This window comes from Trachypithecus francoisi, unplaced genomic scaffold (assembly GCF_009764315.1).
Source record: "Trachypithecus francoisi isolate TF-2019V2 unplaced genomic scaffold, Tfra_2.0 Lachesis_group10, whole genome shotgun sequence".
NCBI classification, from domain to species: Eukaryota; Metazoa; Chordata; class Mammalia; order Primates; family Cercopithecidae; genus Trachypithecus; species Trachypithecus francoisi.
In genome coordinates, this window is record NW_022681455.1 from 105,503,134 (window position 1) to 105,528,999 (window position 25,866).

Below are 25,866 nucleotides of genomic sequence, written 5' to 3' on the forward strand. Positions count from 1 at the left end.
AACAAGTAAAAAAACAATGTCATTAAAAAGTGGGCAAAAGACATGGATGGACACTTATCAAAAGAAGATATGCAAATGGCTAACAAACATAAAAAAAAAAATTGGTCGTCACTAAACATCAGAGAAATGTAAATTGAACCAATAATGAGATACCATCTCACACTAGTTAGAATAGCTGTGATTAAAAAGTTAAAAAATAACATGCCGGTGAGGAATTGGAGAAAAGGGAACACATATACATTGTTGGTTGGAATGTACATTAGTTCACTCTGAAAAGCAATTTGGAAAAGTCTCAAATAAAACAGAATTACAATTAAAGGCTGGGCGCGGTGGCTCATGCCTATAATCCTAGCACTTTGGGAGGACGAGGTGAGCTGATCACCTGAGGTCAGGAGTTCAGATCAGCCTGGCCAACATGGCAAAACCCCTTGTGTACTAAAAATACAAAAAAACTAGCCAGTGTGGTGGTAGGCACCTGTAATCCCAGCTACTCAGGAGACTGAGGCAGGAGAATCGCTTGAACCCAGGAGGCAGAGATTGCAGTGAGCCAAGATCGTGCCACTGCACTGTAGCCTGGGCAACAGAGTGAGATTCTGTCTCAGAAAAAAAAAAAAAAAGTTACAATTCAACCCAGCAATCCCATCACTCTTTATAGACCCAAAGGAAAATAAATTGTTCTACAAGAAAAACGCCTGCTCTTGTATATTTATTGCAGCACTATTCACAATAGCGAAGACATGGAGTCAACCAAGGTGTCCATCAACAGTGGACTGGGTATGTGGTGTATATATATATATATACCCTGGAATACTATGCATGGTGGCGTGAATAATATCATGCCTTTGCAGCAACACGGATGCAGCTGGAGGCCATTATCCTAAGCAAATTAACACAGGAACAGAAAACCAAATACCACATGCTTTCATTTATAACTGGAGGCTAAGCATTGGGTATAAACGGACCCAATATTTACTCAGTGGGCATAATATACATGGGATTACTAGAGTGGGGCGAGAGGGCAACTGCTGAAATCTATTGAGTACTCTGTTCACTACCTGAGTGATGGGGTCATTCATACCATAAACCTCAGTGTCACACAGTATATTCATGTATATTCACTCAATAAACCTGCACATGGGCCGGGCACGGTGACTCACATCTGTAATCCCAGCGCTTTGGGAGGCTGAGGCAGGCAGATCACTTGAGGTCAGGAGTTCAAGACCAGCCTGACCAACATGGTGAAACCCCCGTCTGGACTAAAAACACACACACACACACAAAAATTAGCCGGGCATGGTGGTGCGCACCTGTAATCCCAGCTACTCGGAAGGCTGAGGCAGGAGATTTGCTTGAACCCGGGAGACAGAGGTTGTAGTGAGCCGAGATAGCATCACTGCACTCCAGCCTGGGTAACAGATGGAGACTCTGTCTCAAAATAAAATAAAATAAACCTGCACATGTACCCCCTGAATCTAAAATAAAAATTGAAACTAAAAAAAAAAAAAAAAGAAAGCCTGAATGTTATACCTAAACATCAATGCGCCTGCAAAGGTGAGAATAACGAAAATTTCCCCGGATTATATATTTTGATGACTTGACTTTCCCCATCCCGACCCCTGACACTCAGTTGCTGACACTGCTGTTCCCTCTCTATGGATTTATTTGATATTTGTTGTTTCTCATTATAATACACATGCTAAACACCAAGAGGCTGAAGGACTGGGCAGGGAAAATGGAAGAGACGAAGGTGGGAAATGGCTCAGACTGGCTTTTGATGAGTACCTGACTTTTCCTTGTGGAAAAGGAATACACCAGTTTCTGGCATAAAAAGCTCTGTATGCACAGTGGAAGGATCTTAGCGTTCTAGAGTCAAACCTACCTTTCTTAAGTAGGTTGATTTCCTATACTTGGTGCTGGGTTTTTCTCGTCTGTAAAATGATCCTGAATTCATTTGAGCTCTAAGACTCTTTTAAGCAGACTCACTCCCTGATTAGAACAGTTCTACTCACTGTTTGAAAGACCAACCTTTCTTAATATGAGGAATGTTTCTCAAAAGAAACATTATATAAATGTTTCATTATGTGCATGTTATAAAGAAAGCTATTGCCAGAAGGTGGCTAATTCTTTGAAGAAATCTTTCAAAAAATTATCCTTTAGCAACTTAATATGTCTTCAAGCATGTTGAAAAGATATACCTACTTCTGAATTAATACATGGTAACATAGTGCTGTAGTTAAATGTACATTTTAGATCCATTTAATCGCACAAATGTCCCTAAAGAAATTAGTTAACTTGTTTCTGGCATGGGTTTCCTATCTGTGAAATATGGTGAGTTGGAATTACCCTACTGTAAAGATTAATCATTGTAAAAACTAAATAAAATAGTGCATGTAAGTCATTAATTAGCACAGTGTCTGCATGCAACAAATATTACCGTTGTCATTATCTATTAGACATCAATATGCCCTAGTGACTGGATGTGTATTAGCTCTATTCCTACAAGACTAGAAATTGTTATTCCCATTTTACAGAGGAACAAAAGAATTTTGCCGTAAAAGATAGAGAAGGAGCTCTACCTCCTGATTTGGAAGAACGGGCTTCAGCCCACCCACCACAGAGACACCAGGCCTGGAAGCAGAGCAGGCCTCTCCCACGGTACGCACCCACATTGGACCTCTCGGGCACGTTGGCATGATAGGTCTCATGCAGGAACTCCGGAGGGTTGTCATTAATGTCCTGGACCTTGACAATGAATTCTGACGGTGGCTCCAGTGGCCGGTTGGTGTCCCTGTCCACCGCCTGAGCCATCAGCGTGTACTGGGCTCTCTCTTCTCGATCCAACGTCTTGGTGGCATGAATGTTCCCTGATTTGTCATCAATCACAAAAATGGTTCCAGCTCCTTCACCTGAGAGAATGTATTTGATGTTCCCATCACCAGAGTCAATATCCGAATGAAGCTGGAAAAAAGAGAAATTGAGATTTTTAATTTCATGAGGAATGCAGTGGGGAAACTCACTTACAAGTGATTGCAACAATCTGCTGCACACACACACGCCAGGAAAGGGAAATGTTCTCATCCTATTTTACAACAGGAGAAAGGTAACCTTAGAGAATATCATAGCCTTGGTCACACTGCAGAACAGTGAAGCCAGAGTTCAAATATATACACACACACACACACACACACACACATACATACATACACACACATATATATGTATATTTAATTCTAAGATTCATGCTCTCCCTTCACCTCTTTCCATATATATGCACATATACAAAATACAAAAACCTAAGCATGTCTCAATAGTTTGAAATAAATGTGTGTTTATTTTTAAAAACATATAAGCAAACATTCATGCAATAAGTAAGTCTTCCTCTCAACTCTGACTCCCGTTCCTTCATTTTCTCCTCTGCTCAGAGATTATCACTGTAACCAGTTTCTTGTGAATCCTATAAGAAATATTCTATTCTATGCATATGCAAGGAAATCTACACACATACATATGCACCCTAGTTTAGTGTTATACAGTAAAGTTACAGAGTACACACATCATTCTTCACCTCATCCTTTTCCTCTAACAAAGATGACCATTCCACGTTTATAACTATAGATCTTCCTCATCCACTGTATGGAGGTTATTATCTTTTTTTAAAATTTTTTGTTTTGGGGGTTTGTTTTTGAGGTGGAGTCTCACTCTGTCACCCAGGCTAGAGTGCAATGGCGTGATCTCGGTTCACTGCAGCCACCGCCTCCCATGTTCAAGCGATTTCTCCTAAATTAGCCTCCCAAGTAGCTGGGATTACAGGTACACGCTACCACATCCAGCTCATTTTTGTATTTTAGTAGAGACAGGGTTTCACCATGTTTCCCAGGCTGGTCTCGAACCCCTGACCTCAAGTGATCTGCCTGCCTCAGCCTCCCAAAGTGCTGGGAATATAGACATGAGCCACCATGCGCGGCCAATGATTTTTTTTTTTTTTTTTTTTAGCAGTCCCCTTCTAAAGAACACTTAGCTTGTTTCCTGGCTTTTGTTACTACAAACAATTGAACTGATCAGATCTTTCCAGAAAGCCTGCTTTGCGGTACACAGGGTATGAGGATTTGGGGATGTGGCCTGCCTGAAAGAAGTGTCCATCCTAACCCTAAAGGCAGGTAGGACTAGTTGTATGGGTTGGTATGTATACAATTTCTTAGGTGTCAGAAAGAATCTTAAACATCCCCAAGTTTGTCTTCTTTGACAGAGCTTAGAGATAAGATGATATTTGCCTAAATTCACACTTGTAAGGTCCAAGAAATCAACTAGGTCTCTTAACTTCCAACCATCTTCTGTTCCACCTCACTCTGCTCTGTGTTTTCAAATATGAAAGTCTCCCAAAAATCACATCTGGTTTTCCTGTAGCAAAAACACTCCTCACCCCACCTTGTTGTTCAACCTTAATTTCTGCAGCTGTCATTTTAATATGAGTTCCTTGGTCCTCATTCTGCCCTTTGTGGGAAAAAGCAAGCATTATTTTTACTGTTCTAGTGGGTTTCAAGAGCAGTCAAGTAGAGAAAAAGACCTTGCTTCTACCTACTAAGTAAGAAAACCCATTGCAAACTAGAGAGCTTTATTCAAATGGTATTTAAAATAATAAAAAAGAGGTCAGGCACATTGGCTCATGCCTGTAATCTCAGCATTTTGGGATGCTGAGGCAGGTGGATCACTTGAGGTTAGGGGTTCGAGAACAGCCTGGCCAACATGCTGAAACCCCATCTCTAGAAAAAACACAAAAATTAACCAGGCACGATTAATTTAATTAATTTTAGTTAATTAATTAATTAAAATAAAAACTATGATTATTATCAATGCCATTTAATAGTAACAATATTAATAGTATTATTTATTACTAATGCCATTTTCATATTTTTGTTAAAATTGGTATTTTATTATTTCAATTTAAATTATTATTATGAGACTAAGGCCTAGAGACCTTACCTCATGATTATTATTATGAGACTAAGGCCTAGAGACCTTGCTCATAAAGCAAGGTTGAATACATTGATTTTTAAATATTTTGTTTTCTTTCAATTTCCCCAAAGATATCTAACTGATTTGCAGTGCTTCAGTGAAACCCCATTATTTCAGCTCAGGGAGTTACCTGTAGGTACAAATTACAAAGACCGTTTTGTTTTTAGTACTCTTTGTTTCTCGGAGGAAAAAATAAACAGACTTTTCTTCAGAATTTATTATTCATAACAATGTGTTGTCATGAAATTATGGCTAACACATTTCTGATGAATAAGTCCATTTGACAGTAAAATACAAAGCTGTTTGATGGCCTAGGACAGATGAACAGAATTGTCCCAATCTTCATTCAGTCAAGTTTCCTTAATGAAGGCAAAGTTTCTGCCCCCACTCCCATCTCAGGGGAGGCTTACCTTTGTTCTTCTGTTTACCCTGCTGCAGACCTGGCAGAAGTTAAGGGCAAAGACGTACGAATGAGAAACAAGAAAGTATAAATACAATGCTGACTTTAATGGGAATGCCCAGACATTGAATCTTTCTAGAGGCCTTCATACATTACATATAAATTTGGCAAGTTTCTTGAAAATTAACCAGATCTATTTCATGATCAGCCAAATAACTAAAAATTTAACAAAACATTTCCTATTATTTTTCTACTTTGTTTTCAGGTCAGAAAGTTGGATATAACTTCCCTTTTTTGTATCTAACAAAGATGATTTATACAGTTGACACGGATACATACTAGGCTCCACACACACACACACACACACACACACACAAAACAAAACAACACAGTTTCAGAAACCATTCAGCGCTATCAAGGGATCCAGTTGCTGAGGCATACACAGCCAATTCCTAACTCCAAAGACGAATGGCTTCCCTCTCTGCATAGCACAGCATGACACAGGCTGTATTTCCACAAGAAATCTGAAAGTCCATGGTTTACCAAATTTCACTTTTTCAGGGCATCTTAAGTATTCAACCTTGAATGTCATCAAATCAAAGGTTGTTAGGAAATAAACCATCTACTCCATCCCTCCTATTTCTAGGGAACTGTCTCAGCACATTTCAAAAGAAAGGTCCACAGGACCAACCACTTTATTTATTTTTCCCCTATCCAACCCGACATCAGATTCATTCTCACGCACCTAGGTTTTGAAGGTCACACAGCATGAATAATACTAGACTTTTCCTTTTCCCTCTTTTTTTTCTATATTTTCTTCTAGTAGGCATGACAATTGCTTATTCCACAGAGATGCTGAAATGACTCTCCAGATCCTGTTTCTTCTGCAACCCCCAACCTGAACACACACACACTGCTTCCCATTGAGAAAGTCCCCAAAGCAGAAGGTTCTATTCATATCTCAGAATGATTCATGCACAGCCCTTCACATCATTCAAGCTCCACATCCCTTGCCATGGCTGAAATCTATTTTTCCTCTCTGGGCACACAGCCCATCTCCTCTACTTGGGGAATTCCATATGCCAATTATTTCCATTTCCATTTCTCACGTCGACTTCCACATATTTCCATTTGGGATATAAATGAGTGAAATTCCTTTGGTACATCTTCAAGAAGAAATTTTTCCAAACTTACACAATGTCATTGAGATTCTAACACGAATCTCCTTCAAGTATGTCAATTATGTGAATATGAAGTGCTGTTCTCATGTAAAAGAACAATTAAGATAACTTTGTAGAAATCAGTAGGGTTCAGAAACCCCACAAACCTACTGTCTTTCCCTTTTACCTTCCACTGGATAATTCTTACTCATCTTTTAGGTTACAGGTTATCCCCATGTTCTCCTTGAAACCTTCCTTTGACATCTCTCCCAAATATTACTATGTAAATTCATAATCATTTACATAGAATTTCCTCATTATTCTTCATTTTCCTTTTTTTATTTTTATTTTTTAAATTACTTACGTAACTGTCTCTTTTCCACTAGACCTCTTTGAGGTCAGGAGCTATCTTAATCTAGTTTACATTTTGCCTAGCACAGCATAGGATTTCAGTTCTTATGTATCTAAAGATCTTTTTGTTTTCTGTTTCTTCTTTTTTTTTGAGATGGAGGCCTTTGTCTCATAATAATAATTTAAATTTAAATAATAAACATACTTTAACAAAAAATATGAAAATTGCATTAGTAATGAATAATACTATTAATATTGTTCATATTAACTGGCATTGTTAATAATTTTCTCACTTATGTATTCATTTTTTATTTATTTTTTGAGACAGAGTCTTACTCTGTCTCCCAGACTGGAGTGCAGTGGCGCATCTCGGCTTACTGCAACCACTCCCTCCCAGGTTCAAGTGATTCTCCTGCCTCAGCCTCTGGAGTAGCTGGGATTACAGGCACTCACCACCATGCCTGGCTAATATTTGTATTGTTAGTAGAGACGGGGTTTCACCATACTGAGCAGGCTGATCTCGAATTCCTGACATCCAATGATTCAGCTGCCTCAGTCTCCCAGAGTGCTGGGATTACAGGTGTGAGCCACTGCACTAGCCACACATATCTTTTGTAGTTTTAATGTCACTGTCATCTGAAAGATAACTGTATATTTTACTACAAATGCTAGTGGGTAGGTAATTTTCCAAACTCTCTTGAATTTGTATTTTGGACTCTCTTTCTATACTTGCACTTTTCTGTAAGGGATACACAGAGACCACAGAGCCTGGAATGGGAAGTCATCTCACTGGGTTTTACCATGCCTGTGGAAACAGGGATAAAACCACATCCAACCTTCTGATACATATTCATTCATCTCTTCAAAGCTGGATCTAGCACCAGGACATAAGTACACAAGGATGACACTGCCCCTGACACAAAGTAGCTTGAGGTCTAGTCAAGTAAACAGATTAATAAGCAGACACATCAAATACACAAAGGAAAGCTATGATAAAGGGTCCAAAGGAGGAGCATTCAGGTTGGGATTAGGGTGTGGTCAGGGAAATGCCTTCAGCTGGAAAATGGTTAAACCAATTATGGCTATGTCTGTTTAATGGGCTATTAAGCAGTCATTCAAAATGGAGTTTGAGCCTGGCGTAGTGACTCAGGCCTGCAATCCCTACACTTTGGGAGGCTGATGAGGGAGGATCATTTAGGTCAGGGGTTTGAAGTCAACCTGGACAACACAGCAAGACCCTTTCTCTACAAAAAATAAAATAAAATACAAATTAGCCAAGCATGGTGGCATGAGCCTGTAGTCCCAGCTACTCAGGAGGCTAAAGCAGGAGGATCCTTTGAGCCCAGGAGTTTGAGATTACAGTGAGCTATGATCACACTACTGCATGCCAGTCTGGGCAACAGAGAGAGACCCCATATTTAAATAATATGATAAATGAGTTTTATGATATAACTCCATAAAACTAAATGGAAAAACCTAAGAAGTATTCTCAACATGGATAAGTCTATTAATTTTTTTAAAAGTCTGGAATAACATATTATGTACAATATTTGGGTGGTTTTACTGGCTGTTCAGGCCATTGGTGTTTTCTCTCTTAGATGCCTGTGGGCCTTTTGTTTCTTTCTGGCCACAGACGATTATTCCAATGGTGGGATGGAGAGCTCAGGATTAAGGGAAGGCAGCCTTACCCTGCCCACAAGCACGGGGTCAGGCCCGGTGTACTCCTCTATCACGAAGAACTGGTTCCAGACCCAGCCACGCTTGGAGCGCTGTAGCACCTGCCCCTCTTTGCCCTTCTCATGGTGCCCATGGAAGGAGGGCCGCAGGTGGCCCCGCCGCTCTGGGGCAAAGGCCTGACTGTGGCACAGCATGCCCAGGCACACCAGGGCGGCTTGTAAACAGTAGTTCTCCTTCATTTTTGGTTACGTGGTAGGCACAGGAGAATGCAGCTGTCACCCCTTCCACCAACCGTGCGGTGGTCTTGCCGAGGGTGGCCTCTCGGACGTGTCACGCAGACCTCTCTTGGGATGGAACGTCTCTGCTGGCTGAGCTCATCACGTCAGGGCTGCCCACGTCCCCAGTCAGCTTCTGCAAGCAGAGAGAGGTTGGATTAGCTGCAGGCCGAATCCCCATTTCGTTTCCATTCCATTCAGTAAGCCTTCAGGACTGGGCATCAGTTTTATCACGTGGGAACTACAGGCTTTGGGGAAGCTCACCGACTGCTTTGAGCTCAGCTTGCTCATTTATGAAGTGAGGATAAGAGTGTACCCACTACAAAGCTGCCACTGGGATTCAATGAGTAATGCATATAAGTCTCTTAGCACAATGCCTGGTACTAGTAAGCACTCCATATTTATCTGTTATTATAATTGATCAAAACTGTGCTTATATATGGTTTTTTAATAAGAAAACAGGGAATTAAAGGAGTCCAGATGAGGAACATATAATCCACACTGGGGTTCAGTTCAGGGAGAGGATGGATGGCTGGACTCAATCCTTTAGTGAGAATTGCTGTAATAAGAAAGGAAAGTGCGGCATTCTGTGCAGAAGGAACATCACATCCAAAAGCACAGTGTGTTCCAAGACGTTCAGCATGCCTGGAGGTAGTAATGAAGAAGGCGGGCAGGCAATGGATCCTGTTAGAGAAGGGATGTAGGGGAAGATCCCAAGAAACCATTGATGGCTACTGAAATATTTATAGGAGAAATAATGGGTCAAGGTCTCTTTGGTAAATCAGTTAAGGGTATAGTGTCAATTCAAGGAGGAAGATTTGCTTTTGTCTGGCAAAGATCCATCCACGAAGCCAAAGATCCTACCTTGCTTAGCCTGGAAGTCTCAGAAAGGATATTTTACAAGCTTTCACTGACTAGGAGAAGGAAAATAAAACAAAACAGTATGTCCTATTAACCAGCCCAAGGTCGTGTTCCCAGCACCCAGCCATGACTGAGCTACTCAACACCAGTGAGGATAAGCCAGTAATGCCTTTCACCTTTCTACACTCCTCACAGGTTTCTGACCTACAGTCACTCCTGTCTTCTCTCCAGCACTCTGGTTCTCATTGGCAGTCCTTAACTTCTGCCTTGGGTTCTGGACTTCTTCATCGGACTTTCTCATGCTGAAAACTTAATTCTTCTCTAAGGAATTCCCCTTGCTTGTTCTCCTCTCTTAGAACCATACATGTGTTTTCTGGAGAATCACCTTCTCTCTCTGGAGTGCCACTCAGACTCCAGAAAGAGAATCAGATGAGTTCACCACCAATGTGAGAGAACCTGAGATAGTTCTTTTTCAGGAGGATGACACATTGATATTGAAGATAACATTCTGTTTCAGCATCCGGGTCTAAATGAAACTGAAAAACTTATTGGGCATTGTAGGAATCACTGTCATCACCTAATTTTTTTGCTATCTTCTTTGGGTGAAATGGTTCAGGGAAAAAAGGGAGCAAGAAGGAAAGAGCATGGATCTTGGCATAGTGGAAGGTACATAGACTTAGAGGTCAGCTGCAGATGGATCAGAATACCACTTCCATATTTTACAATCTGGGTTACGTTGGGCATGCCAATCAATCACTCTGAACCTCAATGTTTTCATGTGAACAATGAGGATGACAAGAACTGTTGCACCCATACAGGCCTGAACACAGAGTTGGGAACTGGGCATATACTAGGCTCCTTCTTCTTTTCCCAGAGTGTCACAATACAGGGGAAGATCTCAAGAAACCACTGATGGTTACGGAAATATTTAAGGGAGAAATAATGGGTCAAGGTCTGATATGGTTTGGCTGTGTCCCCGCCCAAATCTCATCTTGAATTTAACATGTGTTGTGGGAGAGACCCAGCGGGAGGCAACTGAATCATGGTTGCAGGTCTTTGCCATGCTGTTCTCATGATAGTGAATAAGTCTCAGGAGATCTGACAGGTTTATAAAGGGAAGTTTCCCTGCACAAGCTCTCTCTTTGCCTGCTGCCATCCGTGTAAGATGTGACTTGCTCCTCCTTGCCTTCCACCATAATTGTGAGGCTTCCTCAGCCACATGGAACTGTAAGGGTACCCATGCCTTGAACATGGAGATGCCCCAAAGAGGGTGATGAGGTGCTTTCTCCAAGATGGGAATTGAGAACAAATGAGTTACTTGGGATACCATAGCCATCTGACCTCAGCAACCTAGAAAATAAAAGAACTGGTGAAATTATAATTTGTAGATACAGATCCATTCCATTTTGATGACCTTTGACTATACCAGCTCAAGCCTTTCTGTTTCCTTTGTAATATGGCAAAGTGGTATCTGGGAGGCCACAGATGTGCAGTTAATGCCTGGTGACTGTCACTTTTCTCAATAACACTTTGTATTATGTTATTATGGTATTATGTTAGTCTTTATTCAAGGAATAGGGGAGTTGAAATCTTAATATTTGTTGTAAACAGACACTTTTGGATATGTAAAAGGCTACATGGGAGAGAGAGAAAGATGGAAAAGGCAGTGTCATCATTTAGCAACTTCTTCCTTACATTCAGGCACTTTAATAATACATCAGATGCTGTTTCTAGAAAGCCAAACTGACTGTTTGGAAAGAGCACAAAGAAGGCCTTAGGAGGGGTTAGATGCTAAAATGAGGCAATATGAAACAACAGAAAGATTTCTGGGCAGAAGTCATGAAACTCAAGATTTGGTGGAGAATCTGGCACTAATTTGCCATGGAACATCATTGATTCTACTCTCAGAGGCTCTGTCTCACTCTGTAAAATGAAGCCTGTGGAAAATTTTCTTCAAATGGCTTCATATTCACAATTAGAGTTTCAGTGAACTAGTGAGGGGCATTTCTTCTGATTCATACAGTGTCTCCTTACTAGACTGTAAACTTCTGAATGGATGGGATTATATCTTATTTACATTTATATGTCTGGCACCTGAGCACAAAGCAGGCCATCAATAAAATTTTAATATATGATTTGAATCTCAAATTTCAACTCCAAACTTGACATTGACTCTGTGAAAACTCAAGAAGAAGAAAGAAAAAGGAAACAGCATATGGTGAGGCAAGATCCCTGCCCATCTTGTACCATGCCAAGTATTAAATGCTCATTCACACAGTGATAAATTATTCTTGCATATAAGCTGTGAAGTGTATTAGAAAGAAAGGGTTTAATTAAAGTTGATATTTCTTCATCTCTTTCTTCTGGCTGCCATTTTGCTGTAAAGCACAATTATTTCTAACACTAGAAGTGTTGAAACAAGATGACAACTTTTTTTCTTGTATAAAAAAATGTCTAGCTTAATACTAATGAATTTAAGAGTTTCCACATGATTAATAAACAATAACATTCAATCTGTTAAAAAGATTAAATTATCTCTTTTCTTATTTTGGAAAGAATACTGAATCAACTTGCTTTTAAGAGCAATGGCCCGTCATTTTAAATGCTTATATGACTATATGTAATACAGTAAGTTATTTTTATGGTTAATTTTAGGTACATATAAGATTGATTTTAAGACATAATTTTTTTAAAAAAATATTATTCACTTTCAGAATGAAAATTTATGTAGCAAGTTCTTTTCCTTAGCTACTGTTCTAAAAGCTTTACAAATAGTACTCATCTATTAATTTCTATAACAACCTTATGAATAGGAGCCATGAATATTCTTCTTTTAAAGGATGAGGAAACTGAGTCCCAGACACATTAAACAACTTATGCACACTTACACTTCTAGTAAATAGCAGACCTGAGATTTGAACCCATGGCGTCAGGCCCTAGAATCCATGTTCTTAACCAGTGAACAACCACAACTCTTGTCATTTGTTTGAGTTTGAAGTTCATAAGGAAATTATATGAATGTTGTGATAAAAAGCAGTAACCTAGAAGCCAGCTAAATGTGGGAAGTAAATTACCATTGAAGCTCAGTGTATACTAATAACAGGACTAGAATGAAAATACTAATAATAGTTAAAATTTGCCAGGTGTTATCTGCCTAACATTCTTGGACATGTTTTCCATGAGTTGAGTCATCAAATCATACAAATCCTAAAAAGTAGCATTATTGCTATTCCCATTTTACAGGCAAGTAGTCTGAGGCACATCAAAATTACGTAATTTGTTCAAGGTTACAGAGCCAGCAAATGAAGGCGCTGGGATTGAACTCTGAATGTTTGTTTCAAGGACTTGTATTCCTACCCTCTACAATTTTACCTAAGAGAATGCTGCAGTTCGAATTTAGGCACACTAATACAAATAGACACAATAGCCTTAAAATGATGATAATTTAAATTTTGGTAGCATGGATAAGTAGGCTATAATAAAAAAAATTATCCAAACCAAAAAGAAGGAAAAAGCATTTTATATCAATAACCAAAGTGAAGATGAACAAGAGGTAATTACATCAGTCCATCAATAACCATCAATAACGTAGTATAACCAGGTCCTTAAACAACATATGATACAAAATTTGATCTTTGGTTTTTATTTTAAATACCTGTTTCAGAATTTCTAAATGTGTACGTTAGAAAAGGTGTATTCAGAGTGGTTTTTGTTTTTTGTTTTGTTCCGGTTTATGAAATGTTTCTAGAATTGAGAGAACTGATTGATGTATTCAGTAGTAGGGACTTAGTAGGAATCTCCCATGAAAATTAATAGGAGGCTGCCCTCCTAAGGAGACCTTGATGTTGGTAATAATTAGGGAAATATATCAATGTTCTAACTGGTTTTAATGAAGACCCCCAAGGTAGTTCTTAAACAATCCATTAAAACACTTTTTAGCAGTATGCCAGGATGCCTAAGCATTGGGATTCTACTAAAACATATAGGAGGACTTTATTTTATGATGGGAGCATATTGCTTGGAGGGAAAAATAAATGTTGTTGAAAGTCACAGCAGTAATAACATGACAGGAAAACAGATGTGCAAAGCCACCAGCTCGAAAGGGAAGGCTCACCCCTCTATCTTGAGAGCAGATAGCCCGTCATAAGCTACCGCATCTTGAGCATAAAACTCTCTTGCTGTGCCTGCTTTTGTCTCCGTAAAAGAAAATGACATATACGGGTGTTTAAGTATATTTGGACTCCTGCTGGAAATTGTTATTGGGTGGAGAATGCAAGACGAAAGCGCTTAGCAGAAAGCAAGCAGATTTGGTTTTTCAGCTGTGCCCTCCCCACAGAGCTGGAAGGATCAGATGGGCTGACCTGTTTTTTTCATTTCCAGGTAGCTAATTTACAGTTAGAGACAGGTTATTATTACATTAAGAATATTACCAAGGCCCACACCAGAGCTCAAAACCCCATTCTGTATCTGCAAAGTCCCCTTGTTGGTGAGCTCAGGGGCTCTGGTATCCCTTTCAACAAACACAGCTTTGTAACCAATCCAATTCTATTATGCAAATTAATTCAAGCATATTTTATTCCCCGTTCAGATCTCATCACTCAGCACTGAGCTGGTCTCTCATTTCAAATCAAATCACAGGAATTATGCCATGTCTGTGGAAATCACAGAGAATAAGGGAGAAGAATTATTACAAGAATTATTGAGTCACACTTCCCAGTAATTCTTCTCCCCTGATTTCTAGACTTGGAGCAAGGCATAAGCTTGGGGTAATCACTTCCTCTCAGGTGCAAAATACACAGCAGAGACTGCAAAAAGGTTATGGCATATGCTGCTCCAATTTCTAATACCAAATTCAAATGTTAAAGTAGGCAGCAAATAAGGCCCCTTATCAAAGACCCCAGCGCTCTGCAAAGGTGAGTGGAAATTTTAAAACTGCTTCAGTGGAGATCTGAGTCTCTGCTTCTGGAGGGATAGAGAATGACAGAAGTTCTGCTTTGAAAGTGGAAAGATCATTCACTACCTGTGTCAGGCAAAGCTGGGTTCAAATCCTGGTTCCAGCACTCATGATTTACATTATATTGTCATAAAAGTAGATACTATCCTTTGTCAGGTGCTTGATTTTTCTAGTGCTGGACAGTATGCTCAGGGCTTGGTATACATTATTTTATTTCATTTTCACCACAACTGCATATATATAATATGTGAGATATATATATATATATCTGTGTGTGTGTGATATATATATTTGATATATATATATATATATATATATCACTCAGACTTTAGGAGGAAAGTGAGGCTCAGTGTCCTTACGTAACCCACCCAAGTACACCCTGAATCACTGACAATGTTGTAATTCAAATGCAAGTTTACAGGACTGCAGAAGCCAAGCTTGACTTTGGACTATTTTACCTGGCTATTCCTGTTCCCAATCTTCAATACAAGAAGATTGCATGACCAACTCCAAGGGTCATCTCAGCTCCAAAAATTTTATTTGCTATATAACATAATGTTTGCTAGATGTGACTTCCACTAATTTTTTAAATAAATACAATCAGATTTTATATTCTTAGGGTCTCATGGCCACAAAATATTATAGGAATCCAATGTAACACCCCAGACCTGAAACTTGTATAGTCATTCAGTGATAATTTATCTATTTAAGTAACTAAATCATCTTCAAATGATAACATGATTAAGTGTAATATGTGCAATGAAGAACTTATTATTTGTACTCTACTCTGTCCTTAAGACAATCTTTTCCTTGGTGTAATATTTTCAAATGTTGATCATTAAGATGAATAACATATATCAACACATACAGGAAATAACTCTGTCTGCAGTGTCATCTCTAACTATGAATAAATACTCTATATGAATGTGTGGAAAGAGAAATAGATTTTAGTTTCATCTGTTCTTTTGTATGAGCTAAGATACCTGAGGGAAGATTAGAGCAAAGCGGTGTAATGTCATTTGTGGTATCAAAGGCCTATATGTAAACCTCCCTTTGTCTCCAAGCAGTAAATATGCATCAAGCTTTTTTTATTTGTCTGTTCCTTCACTTGGCAATAACCTTTCAATGGTTCCAGGCCTAGGTTGAACTCTGAGGATACGCAGGCATCAATGTACCTCCAGTATGTAGACTGTTCTCAAACAATACTGAGACTGTTGTCTAAGCAGATGAATGATGATATGATGTGTTCAGTACAGATAGGACTATGTGCAAGAGCACAAAGGAATCCATGACTACACTTCTGCAGACAAATTTGTAAAGTATCGGTCCTGTATTTCAATACTTGCCCACTCAAACCTCTTGCAAGTAAACTCCCATATCCACAACTTCCAATGCCTGGAGCTTCCATTCCCACTTTGGGCCATGGCTCATTAAACCACACCCAGTTCAATGACAAGTAAATCATAAACCAACCGTTGATTGTTTCAGCCTAGTTCCAAATGATAAGATGGGTGAATCAGATTTCTTTGGGAACTTCACTGAAAGAAAACAAGTACTTTCTGCAGTTAGTAAGGGAACTAAAATAGGAAGGTTACAAGGAACTTGAGAAATGGAGTAACTACCAAATGACATCTCATGACCAATGTTTCAATGAAATCAAGGCTTACAGCAAACCAGTTACAAATTAAAGAGAAACAAACATGACCTCTGTCTCTGAGTCATGTAAATAGCAGAACACACGGCATCTGAAGATCTTGGCAATTTAAAGACTCCCTCAGCAGCTGTCTTCATGGAGCCCATGCTACTGATCTGTTCCTGAATTTCTGTGAGATCACTTGTAATGCCCTTGAATGACAACAAGCTTCCTGTATGTAAACTCACTTGAGTGATTTCTTTTGTCATCAAAACAGCAAACATAGTAAACTACCATAATCAAAAGGAAAAAAGTTTGGTGATTCTGCTAGTCAAGACTAAAATAATGTAGCTGCATGAATCACTTGTTCAGATATAGACAATGCCTTCTCTGAATTTCTAAGACTGAGACAAGAAAAATAACTCTAGACCAAAGCCAAGATGCTAGTGATCTAGCCTAGGTTCTGCCATTGAACCACAGTGCAAACTTAGAAAAAATACTTTTCCCTGTGGGTTAACTATCTCCTTCTACAAAACAGGAGGTTGGAAATAGCCTATAAAAGGTCTCCCATGCATATCTGCAGGGGCTTGTGAGTCTGTGCTGAGAGTAAGTGACTTTGCCTAGACGGAAGTTTTTATCTCATTGTGAAGGTCTAGGTCCCAGCTGGCAGGGCTGCGTTGTATACAACTTGAGGCCCCAGTGACCTAGAGCATCGCAGCAATCAAGCCTTCTGGGGCTAGACAATGCAGAGTCCCTGCTATTGTGACAGGTCCTTAAATTCCAGTATTAGGAATCAGGACTTTACTGGATGAACGATGGGAGTTCATCCAGAATTTCTAGTCATGGGGTTGAGGGGAGCCAAGCTGTCACCGGTGTGCAGGAGAAATGGAGGTGAGGAGTGGCAGCTCTTACTAAACAGTTAAGAGGATGGGCTCAGGAGTCAGAAGGAGTTGGAAGGTTAGAGCTCAAGACTTAAACTCACTACACTAGAGGTGGAAATCAGCCTCTACAGGTCTCCACGGTGCCCTGTTAAAAATGGGAAAAGCGGCCGGGCGCGGTGGCTCAAGCCTGTAATCCCAGCACTTTGGGAGGCCGAGACGGGCGGATCACGAGGTCAGGAGATCGAGACCATCCTGGCTAACACGGTGAAACCCCGTCTCTACTAAAAAATACAAAAAACTAGCCGGGCGAGGTGGCCGGCGCCTGTAGTCCCAGCTACTCGGGAGGCTGAGGCAGGAGAATGGCGTGAACCCGAGAGGCGGAGCTTGCCGTGAGCTGAGATCTGGCCACTGCACTCCAGCCTGGGCGACAGAGCGAGACTCCGTCTCAAAAAAAAAATAAAAAATAAAATAAAAATTAAAAAAATGGGAAAAGCCCGGCAGGGCGCAGTGGCTCATGCCTGTAATCCCAGCACTTTGGAAGGCTCAGGTGGGCAGATCACAAGGTCAGGAGTTCGAGACCAGACTGGCCAACATGGCGAAACCCAATCTCTACTAAAAAAAATACAAAAATTAGTCTGGCATGGTGGTGTGTACCTGTAATCCCAGCTACTTGGGAGGCTGAGGCAGAAGAATTGCTTGAACCCAGGAGGCGGAGGTTGTAGTGAGTCAAGATCACACTACTGCACTTCAGCCTGGGTGACAGAGCAAGACTCCATCTCAAAAAAAAAAGAGGAGGAGGGGAACTCTAGGATCAGTCTCACAGGGGGACTGCCAAGAGAAAAAGAGACACTGCGTGTACTTTGTACAGTACCTGTCATATGGTAATCATTCACAAAATGTAAAGTCTATGAAGGCGGGGACCTTTTTTTTGCTGCTTACTGCTGTAACACAGAACTTGGCCTGGTCCACAGCAGGTGACTAAGAAGATGAGTTAAGAGTTTTGTTTATTCAACAAGAATGCATAAATACATATTGTAACCCCCAGATACCATGCACTAATCCAATAAAGAATAAGCCTCATGAAGGGGCTCTAGGAGTCCATTGTCTATTAAGGAGAAACAAGAAACCAATATTACAATAGAAATTGCTAAATGCAATAATAGGTATATGTGACGAGATGAGAAAAAGTAGACAGTGTTGTTTAATGGAAACATAATGTCAGTCCCATGTGTAATTTTAAATTTTCTAGAAGCCATATTTTTAAAAAGTTCAAAAAATCAGTGAACTTAATTTTTACAATGTATTTTATTTAACCCAGTATGCCCCAAATTATATCATTTTAACATGGAATCAATATACACATTCTCAAGACGTTTTATATATTTTTGTCCTAAGCCTTCAAAACCTAATGTACATTTTATATTTAAAGGAACTCTGTTGGGACTAGCCACATTGCAAGAGCTTACTGGCCACATAGGGCTACTGGCTACCATCTAGGCAGCACAGGCACAGGGGATTCTTCAAGTTTCTTGAGAGAGGAGGGCATGTAGTCAAGGAAGACTTTCTGGAGGCATTGCAATAGTTCAGGTGAGAGGTAATATGGTTCTGAACCAGAAAAAATAAGGCTTGAGTTGAGAAAAAGGAGCTACTCTTGAAACCGTGCAGATGTAGGTGGTTTTAGGAACCAAAAAGATTGAGGTTAGAGAATGAGGCAGCAGTGAGAGGAAAGTGAGAAGACAGTGGTGCTGTTCCTGGCCTCAACAGGAGAAGGGCTGTTTGAGGAATAAACAGCATTTAGTTTAAAACCCTTTCTTTCTTTCTTTCTCTTTCTTCCTTCCTTCCTTCCTTCCTTCTCTCTCCCTCTCTCCTTCCTTCCTTCCTTCCTTCCTTCCTTCCTTCCTTCCTTCTTCCCTCCTTCCCTCCTTCCTTCCTTCCTTCCCTTCCTCCCTCCTTCCCTCCCTCCCTTCCTTCCTTCCTTCTTTTTTGAGGCGGGGTCTCACTCTGTCGCCCAGGCTGGAGTGCAGTGGCGCGATCTCGGTTCACTGCAAGCTCCGCCTCCCGGGTTCACGGTATTCCCCTGCCTCAGCCTCCCCAGTAGCTGGGACTACAGGCACCCGCCGCCGCGCCCAGCTAATTTTTTGTATTTTTAGTAGAGACGGGGTTTCACCGTGTTAGCCAGGATGGTCTCGATCTCTTGATCTCGTGATCCACCTGCCTCGGGCTCCCAAAGTGCTGGGATTACAGTCATGAGCCACCGCGCCCGGCCTCACTCCTTTCTTTCCTTCTTTCCTCCTTCCTTCCTTCCTTCCTTCCTTCCTTCCCTCTCTCTCTTATTTCCTTCCTTCCTTCCTTCCTTCTTTCCTTCCTTCCTTCCTTCCTTCTCTCTGTCTCTCTCTCTCTCTCTCTCTCTTTCCTTCTTTCTTTTTTGATGGAGTTTTGCTCTTTTTGGCCAGGCTGGAGTGCAACGGCAAATTTCAGCTCACCACAACCTCCACCTGTGAGTAGCTGGGATTACAGGCATGCGCCACCACACCTGGCTCATTTTTTTTTTAAGTAGAGGGGGGTGGTTTCTCCATGTTGGCCAGGCTGGTCTCGAACTCTCAACCTCAGGTGATCCACCTGCCTCAGCCTCCCACAGTGCTGGGATTACAACAGTGAGCAACCGTGCCTGGCCTAAAACATTTAAAGCTTTCAGAAACCAGTGGAAAGATGTGCAGGGGAAAAGTTCAAAGTAGAATTAGGTACCAATGTTCTTGCAAGAGTAGGTATTATCAATTCTACCGTTTCTTTTCAAGTGTGAAGATTTTACTGCATTATTAAATTCTAGAATCTCAGAGTTGAATGACACTCTAGAGTCTTTGAGCTATTAGTCCTTTATTTCAATAGACCAATGGGAAAACTGAGATACAATGATGATAACGAACTTATTCAAAATAAAATAAAGAGTGAAAAAAAAAAAACAGAATCTCAACTCTTCACTTTATAGAGAAAAAGCAGAGAGGGCAGGGGAAGCATCAAGAGGAAAAAGATAATTTTTATAGCATCTACCTTGCCCTCTCTTCCCAAAACCTGATTTAACAACAGTCCCCTCCTTTTAAACTATTTCTATGGAAACAACCAGCCAGATTCTAGAAAGGGGAAAAATAAAGCATTCGTAAGTAATGACCTGAGAGAGCTCTTTAAAGATTTGCAGTGGAGAACTGAACTAAGAATAACAATCTGCATATTCTCCCTGGAATCTAATGTCCTGCAGAGAACCACTCTCCATAGTCAGTTTTGCAAGGTATAAACAGTGAGAGGAGGAATTGTCCCAAGGTGGCCTTAATAACAGAAAAGGGCTTGATGTGGTCTTTCGAAATAGTTGCTAAAGCCAGGGAAGAGAGTGCCTTAAATCACCACTGCCAAGAGCCTTTAGAATTCTGAGAAACCCATCCTGTGCCCATAATCCACCAGGGTCCCCAGGTATCCATCCAGCTCAATCAGAGTATGTGGATGGATGCCATTGAACAGGAAGGAGGAATGCAGAAAGTCAAGCTGCTTCCGCTGATCAGAAACTGGACTTTCACCAGCGTGTGGGTCGGCTGTTCTGAAGGACTTCTTTCTAATGTACCTCACCAAACCACTCCATCACACTGAGATTAGACTAAACTCTGCCACATTTTTAAATGGCTTTTTTGTATCTCTATATATACCACAGAGTGTTCCCAACCCCCTTCATTTTAAGAAAGCAGACATCAACAATAGCCTCATAATGATCTCATTGTTGCTTCAAATAATCCAATCTTTGAAGCCTATTTCTTTCTTTTCAGGTGTATTAGTGTCATTTATCAAAAGTAATGGGATTTTTTTTAAGTTAAGGATAAAAGAAAAGTAATGGGATACAGCAAACTAGTCAAGTGCTTAGTACAAACGCAGAGTATTTTCTGAAGCACATGCGGAACACCTCTTAGACAGGCAGGACTTTCAAAGGCAACATTAAGTGTCTTTTGTGGGTCTCAGATAATATGGTTCACTTAATTAGATTTTCCATAATTCTGGGTAATCCTATTGTGAATTACAGTCGTGAATTTTGACTTGCCTGACAGAAACAGCTAGTGCTCCCAATGCCTTTCTGGAAAAAGAATGTTTTATTTATAAATCATTACCAGAATTTTCACAGGGCAAAACCCAAAAATGGGGTTCAACCTGGGAGGCCGCAGGGGTTCTTGGCTTCACACAGGAAGGAATTCAAGAGCAATATCAGAGAGTAAAGTAGAAGTAAGCTTATTAAGAAGTAAATGAATCAAATAGTGGCTACTCCATAGACAGAGTAGCAGCATGGGCTGCTTGACTAAGTATAGAAATGGTTATTTCTTGATTATATGCTAAACAAAGGGGGTATTATTCATGAGTTTTCCAGGAAAGGGCTAAGGAGTTCCCAGAACTGAGGGTTATTCCCCTTTATAGACTATATATGGTAGCCTCCAGATGTTCCCATGGCATTTGTAAAATGTCATGGCACTGCTGGGAGTGTCTTTAAGCAGAGGAATGCATTGTAATTAGCAAATAATGAGCGATGAGGATGATCAGAGGTCTCGTTCACTGCCATCTTGGTTTTGGTGGACTTTGGCCAGCTTCTTGACTGCATCTCCCTTTATCAGTAGGGTTTTGTGATCTGTATCTTGTGAAATCAGTCCTGCTGACCTCCTATCTCATCCTGTAGTGAAGAATGCCTAACCTCCTGGCAATGCAGACTACCATATCTTATTCTCATTTTACCTAGCCCCTATTCAAGATGGAGTCACTCTGGTTTGAATGCCACTGACATATTTCCTCCCTCCTTTTTGCAAGGGAATGCTTCATCCTAGGGGTTGTAGAGTGATGAAGATCCATCTTTCTTAACTTCTTCAGGCTGAATAGAACCAATGATATTCCTGCCTAACTATTAGTGTCTCTTTTATTCAAGGTAGAGAGTAGCTCAGTCAGTGTTAGTATGGTGAGGGTCACTCATAACCGAATCTTGTGAGAAAATGGAAATCTGAAAGATTAATAAGTGTTCAATATAAGAAAATGTTGAATAAGTGTATCCTGTATTCCTACACAAAGAGGACGACAGAAATATTTTCCACAACAGTAAAGCAAAATAAAATTATCCCAAGTAAACTAAATAAGAAGGCTTTCCATGAACTGGACAGTTGTTAGAACTAAGTTAATACGGAGTAGTCAGTTGATTCCAGTATGTGCCCAGAACTAGATCTGTGCGTTACCCATTCCTCTTGTTTCTTCTGATCAGCAGCCAGAGATCACTAGTTGGTTCACAGAAATAAGTAGACTCAGTCTAAATTGCAGAAAAAAACGCCAGAACAATAGGCCAGACCAGAACCTAATTACAGATGTACTATAGTTTTTGAAACAATTTTTCTCTCTGGTCCCCATTTTTATTAAAAACAAATCATGGTAGAACTGATTGGTCAGCCTTACTATACTTGGCCTGATTTTCTCTATAAAGTGCAGCAAGAATAATTATTTGCCATATAGGTCCATTTTTTAAATTGGCTTTGATGGAACTTTGTTCAGTAAGGAATCTTAGATTAGACTTTTTAAAGTCTTAAGCTCAGTCATGAATTTATCTGTGCCCGCAAGTACTTGAATGAGTTTGGTGAATCCCTCTCCACTCAAGAACCCAAGATAACTTGGGGCTTCTGGGCCTGTCAGAAAGTGACAATCTTTACTTTCCACAGGTTAGGAACCCTGTGTAGGGACTCCATAGACAAGGTATGAGACCAATTTTCCCAAGTGGCTTTTATCAGTTCTATAAGTCAACTTTGATTCCTTAAAGCAGTCTGTTTGAATATGAAACCACATCATTCAAGTCAAAGCCTTGGAAAAATAAAGAGTTTCTTCAATTTTGTCTAGTTACAAAAAAAAAAAACACACAGACTCTCACTGCACTTATGGAAATAACTATATTGCTATAAGGTAAGAATACTCACATAGTTTCCAAATTCTGGAGAAATAGGGGAGAGAGAAAGATATGCACTCCAAATTTTGCTCACAGTAGTATACTTCTCTCAATTACTAGAAGCTATAAATAACTCAAAAGAAAAAAATTTTATTGACTCTGAAATAAAAAATAGAAAAAGATCAGCAATGTTTTCAGCAAAAAGTCATAAAAAGATTACTTCAGTCTTTTATTAGTTCAGTCTATGCAATTAATTCCTGTTTTGCTCAATATTTATGAACACAGTTTTCCAAGAGTGCCTTGGAAGTATGTTTCCTCTCTAATTTAATGGTACACTTTCCCAACTTATCAGAGACCTGCATTTAAAAGTACTCATCAAAATCCTATATCTGAATATAAACTATCTTTTGAAGAGGATGAAAGCAATACACCATTGTCTGTGGAGGACAAAAAGTCTTACAGCAGGAGCAGTCCAAGATGCAATGGACAAGGAAATCCAGTTACCTCTGAGGTACACAACAATTTAACATAACACAACAATTTAACATAACATAACAGTTATGGGTATTACTGTTCATGTACACTAATTCATGTCAAAATTATGGGAGTTTCACATAATTTGGAAACACATACTGATAACACATTTATACAAATAAAACCCAAAGAAAGCCAAACACCATTTTTTATATTTGACAATGTTTCCTGTATGATTTTAATATACCAAGTAACGAAAATACATCATTTTGGACTTTAGGAGACTTAAAAAGATTAATAGGATAAGAAAACAATTTACAATTTGATTTTGGAAAGTTTGTCAAATATCAAAGGTGTGAAACGTGATAATTTAAGACAGAATTCCAGGTCTCCATAAGTCATTTATTTATCTAAAACAGTAACTCAAAATTTCAAAAATGCAATAACTTACTCATTGATAAAGTGGAGACTTAATTTTCCAAACAATTTGTCTTTCTCTCCTTTCTTTTCCCATTGTTTATTCAAAAGACAAATGTAAATCTTTCATTATCTTTTAATATTACGTGAAAATCTTGTTCAAGGGAGAAAGCCAAATTTCACTTTTGCATTAGTGCATCATTAACACTAAAGCTAATTTTAAATATAATATTATAAACGCATTTATTCGTGTTTAATTTGTTTGACCATAGGTAGGATTTCCACAGACCTTTTTTTTTTTTTGAGACAGAGTCTCACTCTGTCGCCCCGGCTGGAGTGCAGTGGCCAGATCTCAGCTCACTGCAAGCTCCGCCTCCCGAGTTTACGCCATTCTCCTGCCTCAGCCTCCCAAGTAGCTGGGACTACAGGCGCCCGCCACCTCGCCCGGCTAGTTTTTTGTGTTTTTTAGTAGAGACGGGGTTTCACAGTGTTAGCCAGGATGGTCTTGATCTCCTGACCTCGTGATCCGCCCGTCTCGGCCTCCCAAAGTGCTGGGATTACAGGCTTGAGCCACCGCGCCTGGCCTTCCACAGACCTTTTACAACGCTTTATTATTTTCTATTAAGGAGCATATTAGTGTTCTAAAAAGCCCCATTATTCTGACACATGGACCAAGATTTTGCATCAGTGTGCTTTTATTTCAATATTTAATTTACTGAAATACTGAATAATACCCTTTTAATTGTATTCAAAATGCTCATACACAGAATTATTTACTAGGTTGGTTTTTAACCTTCATAAGGTTTATTTTTCATGAACCTTCCACAACTTGCTCAAGCCTTCAGCTTTAGCCTATCTCACTTAAAACAATTCTTTAACTTTCTAAACTAGGCAAAAAAAAATTTTCCATGCCTTATTATAATCTTTTATCAAAAACACATTATACTTTCCTTATACACCTTGCATGTAAAACTATTCCTTCAGTAGTTTCAATTATATATGTTACAATGTTAACTATTAGCAACTTTTATTTTGGTGAAAAACCCAGTATGTTATGTTAATTATGTACCAGGTGAAGAGCCTAGAACACCAGATAGAAGTGCAAATAAGGTATGACTCTTTCCAGCAAAGCCGGGGACATGGCTAACAACATATGTCCATCAGTAGGCCTCACATACAATCTAATTGCTCCAAAGCAGGTAAGTTGAGCAATTATCAAAAGACAACAAAGCAGTTTATGTAGTTTAGTAAACATAGTATCTGACTTGCCTAATTTAGACCAAATGTATAAATGTATAAATTTTGAAGACATTTTTATTTTACCAGAAACTTTTTTTTTTAAGAGGGAGTCTCACTTTGTTGCCCAGGCTGAAGTGCAGTTGCATGATCTCAGCTCACTGCAACCTCTGCCTCCTGGGTTCAAGCAATTCTCCTGCCTCAGCCTCCCAAATAGCTGGGATTACAAGAGCACACAACCACACCCAGCTAATTTTTTGTATTTTTAATACATATGGGGTTTCACCATGTTGGCCAGGCTGGTCTTGAACTCCCAACCTCAAGTGATCTGCCTACCTTGGCATCCTAAACTGCTGGGATTACAGGTGTGAGTCACCATGCCCAGCCCCAATAATCTTTAAAATTGTCTTTATTTCCTTGAAATTACTAAAGTCAAGTGAACTGAAAGGTATTAAAATTTCCATTTTTTCCAATAAAGTATTTGATTTAACTGCTTATTTTTCTTTAAGTCAATTAGCCCTATTTTCTATAAATAACACACACAACAAATATAAATAGACAGAAGAAGATCTAGTAGCTGTAAAATTTTTCAT

General features: G+C 39.7%; 1 protein-coding gene across 4 annotated transcripts in view; it reads right to left on the bottom strand.

Annotated features, from left to right (window-relative positions):
- CDH11 (cadherin 11) overlaps window positions 1–25,866 on the bottom strand; it is a 177,913-nt gene that overhangs the window by 49,864 nt on the left and 102,183 nt on the right. For all 4 annotated transcript variants that reach the window (XM_033218672.1, XM_033218671.1, XM_033218673.1 and 1 more), the window contains 2 exons: window positions 8,613–9,012; window positions 2,664–2,958 (listed from right to left, as the gene is read on the bottom strand). In XM_033218672.1, coding sequence (XP_033074563.1) covers window positions 2,664–2,958; window positions 8,613–8,840 — 523 coding nt within the window. In that variant the 5' untranslated portion in view covers window positions 8,841–9,012. The remainder of the gene's footprint in view (window positions 1–2,663; window positions 2,959–8,612; window positions 9,013–25,866) is intronic.